Here is a 10,156-nt window from a genome sequence, read left to right as displayed (position 1 = left end):
CCATCCATCCATCTACCATCCATCATCCATCATCCTTCTACCATGCATCCATCATCCATCCATCCATTTATCTATCCATCCATCCATCATCCATGCATCATCCATCTATCTATCCATCCATCCACCATCCATCCATCCATCCATCTATCTGTCATCCATCAATCATCCATCCATCCATCTACCATCCATCATCCATCCATCCATCAATCATCCATCTACCATGCATCCATCATCCATCCATCCATTTACCAATCCATCCATCCATCATCCATCTATCTATCCATCCATTCATCATCCATCCATCATTCATCCATCATCCATCCATCCATTTATCCATCCATCCATCCATCATCCATCTATCCATTCATCCATCATCCATCTACTATCCATCCATCATCCATCCATCCATCATCCATCCATCTATCATCCATCCATCCATCCATCCATCCATCCACATGGGCGGCATGGCTCAGGGGTAGAGTGGCCGTCTAGCAACCGAAGGGTTGCTGGTTCGATCCCCGATCCCGGTGACCATGTCAAAGTGTCCTTGAGCAAGATACTGAACCCATAATTGCTCCTGATGAGTAGGTTGGCGCCTTGCATGGTAGCCTCCACCATCAGTGTGTGTGAGTGTGTGTGTGTGAATGGGTGAATGAGACGACACTGGAAAGAGCTTGGAGTGCTGCTAAGGTAGAAAAGCGCTATATAAAATTGAGTCCATTTACCATTTACCATCCATCCATCCATCCATCCATCATCCATCCATCCATCCATCATCCATCTACCATCCATCCATCATCCATCCATCCATCCATCATCCATCTACCATCCATCCATCATCCATCTGCCATCCATCCATCCATCCATCCTCCATCTACCATCCATCCATCCATCCATCTACCATCCATCCATCCATCATCCATCCATCATCCATCTACCATCCATCCACCATCCATCCATCCATCCATCTATCTGTCATCCATCAATCATCCATCCATCCATCTACCATCCATCATCCATCCATCCATCAATCATCCATCTACCATGCATCCATCATCCATCCATCCATTTACCAATCCATCCATCCATCATCCATCTATCTATCCATCCATTCATCATCCATCCATCATTCATCCATCATCCATCCATCCATTTATCCATCCATCCATCCATCATCCATCTATCCATTCATCCATCATCCATCTACTATCCATCCATCATCCATCCATCCATCATCCATCCATCTATCATCCATCCATCCATCCATCCATCCATCCACATGGGCGGCATGGCTCAGGGGTAGAGTGGCCGTCTAGCAACCGAAGGGTTGCTGGTTCGATCCCCGATCCCGGTGACCATGTCAAAGTGTCCTTGAGCAAGATACTGAACCCATAATTGCTCCTGATGAGTAGGTTGGCGCCTTGCATGGTAGCCTCCACCATCAGTGTGTGTGAGTGTGTGTGTGTGAATGGGTGAATGAGACGACACTGGAAAGAGCTTGGAGTGCTGCTAAGGTAGAAAAGCGCTATATAAAATTGAGTCCATTTACCATTTACCATCCATCCATCCATCCATCCATCATCCATCCATCCATCCATCATCCATCTACCATCCATCCATCATCCATCCATCCATCCATCATCCATCTACCATCCATCCATCATCCATCTGCCATCCATCCATCCATCCATCCTCCATCTACCATCCATCCATCCATCCATCTACCATCCATCCATCATCCATCCATCCATCATCCATCTACCATCCATCTACCATCCATCATCCATCCATCCATCATCATCATCCATCATCCATCTACCATCCATCTACCATCCATCTACCATCATCCATCTACCATCCATCTACCATCCATCATCCATCCATCCATCATCCATCTACCATCCATCTACCATCCATCATCCATCCATCCATCATCCATCTACCATCCATCCATCATCCATCCATCCATCATCCATCTACCATCCATCCATCATCCATCCATCATCCATCTACCATCCATCCATCCATCCATCCATCCATCATCCATCTACCATCCATCCATCATCCATCCATCATCCATCTGCCATCCATCCATCCATCCATCATCCATCTACCATCCATCCATCCATCCATCATCCATCCATCCATCATCCATCTAGCTATCATCCATCCATCAATCATCCATCCATCCATTTATCCATCCATCATCCATCCATCATCCATCTATCATCCATCTATCATCCATCAAGCATCCATCATCCATCAATCATCCATCCATCCATCCATCATCCATCCACAATGCGTCCATCATCCATCTATCCATCCATCCATCCATCATCCATCCATCAATCATCCATCAATCATCCATCTATCATCCATCAATCATCCATCCATCCATCCATCTACCATCCATCATCCATCATCCTTCTACCATGCATCCATCATCCATCCATCCATTTATCTATCCATCCATCCATCATCCATGCATCATCCATCTATCTATCCATCCATCCACCATCCATCCATCCATCCATCTATCTGTCATCCATCAATCATCCATCCATCCATCGACCATCCATCATCCATCCATCCATCAATCATCCATCTACCATGCATCCATCATCCATCCATCCATTTACCAATCCATCCATCCATCCATCCATCATCCATCTATCTATCCATCCATTCATCATCCATCCATCATTCATCCATCATCCATCCATCCATTTATCCATCCATCCATCCATCATCCATCTATCCATTCATCCATCATCCATCTACTATCCATCCATCATCCATCCATCCATCATCCATCCATCTATCATCCATCCATCCATCCATCCATCCATCCACATGGGCGGCATGGCTCAGGGGTAGAGTGGCCGTCTAGCAACCGAAGGGTTGCTGGTTCGATCCCCGATCCCGGTGACCATGTCAAAGTGTCCTTGAGCAAGATACTGAACCCATAATTGCTCCTGATGAGTAGGTTGGCGCTTGCATGGTAGCCTCCACCATCAGTGTGTGTGTGTGAATGGGTGAATGAGACGACACTGGAAAGAGCTTGGAGTGCTGCTAAGGTAGAAAAGCGCTATATAAAATTGAGTCCATTTACCATTTACCATCCATCCATCCATCCATCCATCATCCATCCATCATCCATCTACCATCCATCCATCATCCATCCATCCATCCATCATCCATCTACCATCCATCCATCATCCATCTGCCATCCATCCATCCATCCATCCTCCATCTACCATCCATCCATCCATCCATCCATCTACCATCCATCCATCATCCATCATCCTTCTACCATGCATCCATCATCCATCCATCCATTTATCTATCCATCCATCCATCATCCATGCATCATCCATCTATCTATCCATCCATCCACCATCCATCCATCCATCCATCCATCTGTCATCCATCAATCATCCATCCATCCATCTACCATCCATCCATCATCCATCCATCCATCCATCATCCATCCATCCATCCATCATCCATCCATCTATCATCCATCCATCATCCATCTACTATCCCTCCATCCATCCATCATCCATCCATCATCCATCCATCCATCTACTATCCATCCATCATCCATCCATCCATCCATCCATCCATCATCCATCTACTATCCATCCATCCATCATCCATCCATCCATCAACTATCCATCCATCATCCATCCATCCATCTACTATCCATCCATCCATCATCCATCAATCCATCCATCCATCCATCATCCATCCATTATCCATCTATCTATCCATCCATCCATCATCCATCTATCTATCCATCCATCCATCATCCATCCATTTATTTATCCATCCATCTATCTATCCATCTATCATTCATCAATCATCCATCCATCCATCCATCTACCATCCATCATCCATCCATCCATCTACCATCCATCCATCTACCATCCATCATCCATCCATCCATCCATCATCCATCTATCATTCATCAATCATCCATCCATCCATCCATCCATCTCCCATCCATCATCCATCCATCCACCCACAACCTTCTTGCTGGGGGGCCACAGTGATAACCACTGCTATTGTTGCATCTCTCGTTGAAACACAACTTTGACCAGAACCTCCATTTACGACAACGTTAGTTCAGCTGTTTCACTTCTCAGCAGGCTTTTCTGAACAACCACCAGGTTCACCTTGTTGTTTTACTTGTGACCAAGGGAGGAGGAAGTTTACTGGGTTAGTGATTTGTTGGTGTTTCAGTTTTTTCAGTATTTCAGTGGGACCAGTGGGTTTCTACCAGAAATGTGTGAGCTGAAGAGCTCTGATGGCTTCTCACTTCATTATCTTCCACAGTTGGAGCAGACGTGTGTTGCCAGCACACCATTAGACTTGTTTAGCCTCATTGCGTGGCCGTGCTGCCCACTCCTTTAACTCTATTTCTGTACTGGCCGAAACACAAAGCGCGTGCCGGTTTGCAGTGAATCCTCCAGGATGCTGGGATGCAACAGAGCCTGGCAGCCTGCCAAACTGGCCAAGAGAAGCAAAAGCACAGGAGAGGTTTAGTCAAGTGCTCGTTGGTGAGAGTGAGCAGCAGACTGTGGAATTTGAAATGCGATTATGAAGGGAGAAGGGGTGGGATGAATTTCAATTTGAAGGCATTACGGGTATTTGCTCCCTTCTGCTCTCAGAGGTGAGATAATGACTCCCTGAAAAGAGCGGGGGGGGGGGGGGGGGCAGCAGCACTGTCACCACATAGCTAAGCACAATGGTTACAATGGTACGGCTGCTCCTCCCATCCGATTTATCCGCACACACACACACACACACACACACACACACACACACAACTTACACATTCCTTTATACACACACATCTAACAGAGCATCATTTCACAAGGCATCTCAGCAGCAGCTTCACTGCAGTGCTACGCATTGCACCTTCACAACCTGCTCATCACCCTTTAACGTGTGTGTGTGTTTGTGTGTGTGTGTGTGCATGGTGATTGTAATAACAGGGTTGCTCGATGCAGCCTCAAAGATAGCAGCAGACTGAGAGAGAGATGGAGGGAGGGAAACAACAATGTGTGACAGCGAAAGAGCAAGGAGGGTGAGAGCAGATTGAGAAAGAGAGAAAGAGGAGGGGGAGTCGAGAGAGAGGAGGAGAGAGAGGGAGGGCAGGTTTATCCAAACAGTGCTGAGGAGACTCAAGTTTCATCTCTATGCTTCACACACTAACGCACACACACCGCCAGGACAGAAGATACTACACACACATACACACAGGTGAGACAACTCTTTCTTCTTCTTGTTGACCACCATCTCTTTTGGCACATTATGGTGTGGTACCAGGGCGAGCGCTGCGCTGAACTTAGCTCAAGTTGGGAGTGTGCAGGCATGCAGCGCAAGCACTGATGCATCACCCTGCATCCCGAGGGACAAACATCAACATGACAACAATGCTCTCTTTATCTCATATACTTCATCCACTGGCACCAGTTTCATTTTTTTCAGTTTGAAAATGTTTCTTGTTGTATAAATGGATGGATTGTTCAGTGTTGCATGCTATACCGCCTGTGTGTGTTCAGCAGTCGTGCCGCGTTTGAGCAGCATGCATTATTTATCTGCTCTGAAACGGCGATACCCCTACAGGGGCTGAGGGAGGAATACTCGCATGCATCCAGTGTTAATCATCTCCATCGTGATCTGAGATGAGGGCAAAAAGACAACCTGCACCTTTCCTGTGTTCATTTTCTGAAGAGCACGCGTGGAAATCTATCTGTCATGATCTGTGGTGGAGATACTTGAGAGGTTGTGATGTGAAAAAGGCTGCGGTGATGATATCTCTCTTATCGGCAATGGGCTTCCACGCCGAGGAGGTGGGCTCCTTTTGTCTGCAGCTACACTATCTTAATCCACATCAGTGTAACACACGCCTGCTGCGGGCTACAGATTTATCATCCAACTCTGTGTGTGTGTGTGTATGTGTGTGTGTGTGTGTGTGTGTGTGTGTGTGTGTGTGTGTGTGGATTTGTTAAGGGCACACACTGGGTTATTTACAGCACCTGAGTGTGCTTGTGTGGCTGCATACTGCTGCTTCCACCTTCTCTAACTTTTGCTGAGGAGAGACGACTGAACCTACATCCTCCCATCATACTGAAGGTGGTGGATTAAAAACATTTTGGAATATCTACATCATATAATCACACACACACACACACACACACACACACACACACACACACACACACACACACACACATTTCACTGGCAGGTAGAGGAGTGCTTCACCTACATTCACCCCCTGGGAGGGATTGAATACGGTTCTGGGGGCTTTACAGTGATTCCACTGGTGACCCAATTTCTTGGTGGAAAGTACAAAAATAGCTTGAGAAACTTCTCAAACATCCTGCTGTCCATCTGTTTGTTTGGTTTATTTGTCACTGCAGTGTTGATCCTGAACATTTAAGACAACCGTGTCTTATTTCTGTGAATCGTGACTTATGGGCAGTGGAAAACATTACTTCCCTCTTGGAATGTAATTAATGTAATATCACAGAATCATCACATGCTGCTGCTGCATCTCTCTCCCTCTCCCTCTCTCTTACACACACACACACAGACGCACACACACACACAGACACACACATATTGAAACCTTAAAAAACACACTGAAGACCAGCTCTAAAAGCAGAGCCGGTGTGATGGGTGCATGTTTATTTACCAATGTTGGAGTTTACCAGTTATTCTGTTATACTTCACATTCGTGGAGGTTGCAGGCTGATTATCATGAATCAAAACGCTTTGTCTGAGCTCATGAGTCATATTTCAATGTCTTTGGGTTTGGTAACGGTAGTATTTTAGCTGTTAGCCTCTTTGCTGCTGTGTAGCGTGAGAGTCAACACAATAGAAAACCTCGATCAGTGCTGCTCACTGATCGGACCCAGGAACTCAGAACCTCGGCGTCTGCAGCAGGAACTAGATTGGTTTGCATGATACACCACAGTAGTTAAGATGAACCAAACTAACTAGTTCCACTTCAGCGTCTAGCGTGGTGTTAACTCTAATTAAAGGGACAACTTGTGTATACAGCAGCGGGTGTAATGGCTACAGGCGAGCTCGCTCTCAGTAGAGTCCCTTAAACCCGAACCCAAAAAGTTTTTTTCATGGTGCAGTTCATGATTCTTCCCTCACCTTTGCAGCCACAGCCCCATGCCAGCACACGGCTAATACAACCTGAGGAGTACATGGAAGCACATTTCCTTTCATCAGCTTTTATATGCATATTTGAATTAAAACATAAAAAGAGGGTTCAACATTTTAAAAATTCTATAAAAAATAGCAATTTTTATTTGTTTACATTTAGCTCAAGAATAGATGGATGGTTAGAAACTGCCAAAGTAAAAGAATATGAACGTTTAGATAGAAACCAGTAAAGACAATGTGACTTGGAAGAATAAAGTAAAGAGTGATGTCACATTCTTTTCTCCTGACTTTTCATTGATCCAATACAATCATTCTTAATGACACCATTAATCAGAGAGTGAGTCTCCCTGACAGCCCCAGCAGTGAGCCAGCAGGCCCTGGCTGCAGGTGTGGACGGTGCCAGGACAGGAGTTGTCCATGGTGCTCCGTCTGTTTGTGCTGCTGGTGTCGGCATCAGGTGGAGGAGCAGCATAGCCATCCTGACACCACAACCTCTTCCCAGCCGGAGCAGGTGAGCTGCTGCTGCACTGCAAACTAAAAGGGAGCTGAAACTATCGGAGCTTCTGCGTCCGCCAGGTTTGGCTTACCGAGAGTCTCGGCAATCAACACATTACGGCAAAAGCTCTGAACTGGGAAACATGAGGGTGGTGTGGCTGACACTGCTGAGACAAACATGGTGTCATCATCTAATAATCCCTCTGTTGCTGCGCTAATCTGCCTCCTGCAACATCAGGAAAATCACCAGAAACCCTTTCAGCTGAATCCTGGACCCTGCACCGCAAGGCCTCACCTGAACGTTGAACCCCATCAAACCAGCCACCGGAGGGTCGTGTATGTGTCATCACCCTGTGGTGTGCAGCACTTCATGATGATGCGTTGGCGTACTTCTATTTTTGCCGTCTCTTTCCTACAGTTCTCAGGATTATCACAGCAGAATGACAAAGTGTGACTGAATTTGCTGCATTTGCTGGAGAGGAAAGACAGCATGGAGGTGAGAATTGAGTCCCGACTCCTTCAGGCAGCGTTTTTACAAGTGGAAGTTATTAATCCTTATGTAAATTAAACAAAGAATTAGGAGTCAGTTTATACTGTAAACATCACCGATGTAAATAAAAGCAGTTCAACATATTAGCATGCTGCTGGGGAGCACCGCAGGCTGGATCCATGTTCAGCTCAGCTCATCTCCACCTCATCCATGTTTGTGAATAAATACACGTGTGTGTGTGTGTGTGTGTGTGTGTGTGTGTGTGTGTGTGTAAAATGTCCTTCCACCTCATATAAGACAGAATCAGTACACAGTAGGATCTCAGTGAGATTGTTTGAAGGAATACTGTTGCTCACTGCATTGGCAGACTCCTCACATCAGAGCGACACCCTGCTCAGATGTTTTAGTTTGAGTGAAATAATCTGTGGCTCTTTCCCAGTGGATTTGCTGTTCAGAACTGGTTCGTGCCTCAACTGGACATGTCATGCATTAGCCTGTAAATCGAAACAGTTCAACATCAACAAGTTCAAATGAGAGTATAAAACAGCCTCTGCTCCTCCTGGGACATTTCTCACTGTATCGCTGAGCATCAGTGTAAAATGGAGGCTCGACAAAGAAGCCTGGTTTGTGTGCTGGATGTTGCAGACCCTTCACACCAGGAAATGTGCTGCAAACAAACACAGAATCAGACAAGTAACACGCAAAGAGACTTCAAGATGATTCTCTGATGCGTGTTGGCATCTTGCTGCTGTTGTTTTGTTCTCCTCTCATTTCAATCCAAACCAGCTCACCGTCGGCCTGCTCGGTGTGTTTGCTCCTGTAATCCCACTCATTATGAGCAGAGGCAGCACGTCGGCCTGGCTCATCCGTCACCAGTGGACCAAGTCCTGCCGTGTTCCCCTGACAGGACACATATCTGTTTGTCACTGCACCCCCCCCCCCCCCTTGGTGCCGTCGTGTCAGCTGAGCTGACAGGGTGAAGAGGAGAGTCTTGCTGCTGCAAATGTGGCTGTTTGTCTTTGTACTCAGACTTTGGTGGAGGAAAGACGATGTTTACAGGTTGGATTAGAGCTCAGAGAAGTGGTTCCCTTTTGTTGTCTGGATTCGTACTACAACTTTCCTCATATGTCAAGGCTAGTCTTTCTTTCTTTGTGCTTTATCTTGGCCAGCCCGGTGGAGCAGTGGTCCTCACTGTGGCCCCCAGCAAGAAGGTTGTGGGTGGAGCCCCGGCTGCAGCACGGGGTCTTTCTGGGTGAGTCTCCATGTTCTCCCTGTTCCTGCTGGGTTCTCTCTGGTACTCCAGCTTCCTCCACAGTCCAAAGACATCAAGAGGGACCAGGTTAATCCAGACTCTAAATTGACCGTAGGCGTGGCTGGGAGAGCCAATGGTTGTCTGTCTCTATGTGTTGGCCCTGCCATGGACTGGTGACCTGTCCAGGGGGAAGGCTGCTGGGATAGGCTCCACCCCCACCACCCTGAACAGGAGGAGAGGGAGAACATGGAGGGATGGATGGAGGGATGAGTGGATGATGGATGGAGGGATGGATGGATGGATGGATGGGTTGATGGACGGATGGAGGGATGGGTGGATGATGGATGGATGGATGGATGGGTGGTTGGATGGATGGAGGGATGAATGGATGATGGATGGAGGGATGGATGGATGGCTGGGTGGATGGGTGGATGGAGGAATGGGTGGATGATGGATGGATGGATGGATGGATGGATGGGTGATAAATGGTGCATCATCTTCTTTGCAGTCCAAAGACTGGTCCTGCATCCACAGTTGGAGAAGCAGCTGATAAGTGACGGGGGGGGGGGGGGTCGTCAGCGCGCAGCACCCCAGAATCTTCAGCATCATTCCTAAGTGAGCAGGTCGCTGCATCCTCTCTTGCTCCAGAGACGTGGGGGCAGGGGGCCTTGTTAGCCAGCCTCCCTCTTCTTTGTTCTCCTGTAAAGGGTAGAGCGGATGGAGCAGGAGGC

General features: G+C 47.0%; 1 protein-coding gene across 1 annotated transcript in view; it reads left to right on the top strand.

The window, feature by feature from the left end:
* Positions 1-5,080: 5,080 nt before the first annotated feature.
* The window catches only part of c1qtnf4 (C1q and TNF related 4), a 31,250-nt gene continuing 26,174 nt past the window's right edge, over positions 5,081-10,156 (top strand). The window contains exon 1 of the mRNA XM_086224800.1: positions 5,081-5,268. Coding sequence (XP_086080926.1) covers positions 5,205-5,268 — 64 coding nt within the window. The 5' untranslated portion in view covers positions 5,081-5,204. The remainder of the gene's footprint in view (positions 5,269-10,156) is intronic.

This window comes from Aulostomus chinensis, chromosome 2, assembly GCF_037954235.1.
Source record: "Aulostomus chinensis isolate RoL2024-O1b breed Wild chromosome 2, RoL_Achi_v1.0, whole genome shotgun sequence".
Classification (NCBI taxonomy): domain Eukaryota; kingdom Metazoa; phylum Chordata; class Actinopteri; order Syngnathiformes; family Aulostomidae; genus Aulostomus; species Aulostomus chinensis.
This window is presented reverse-complemented; position numbering and strand designations above follow the sequence as displayed.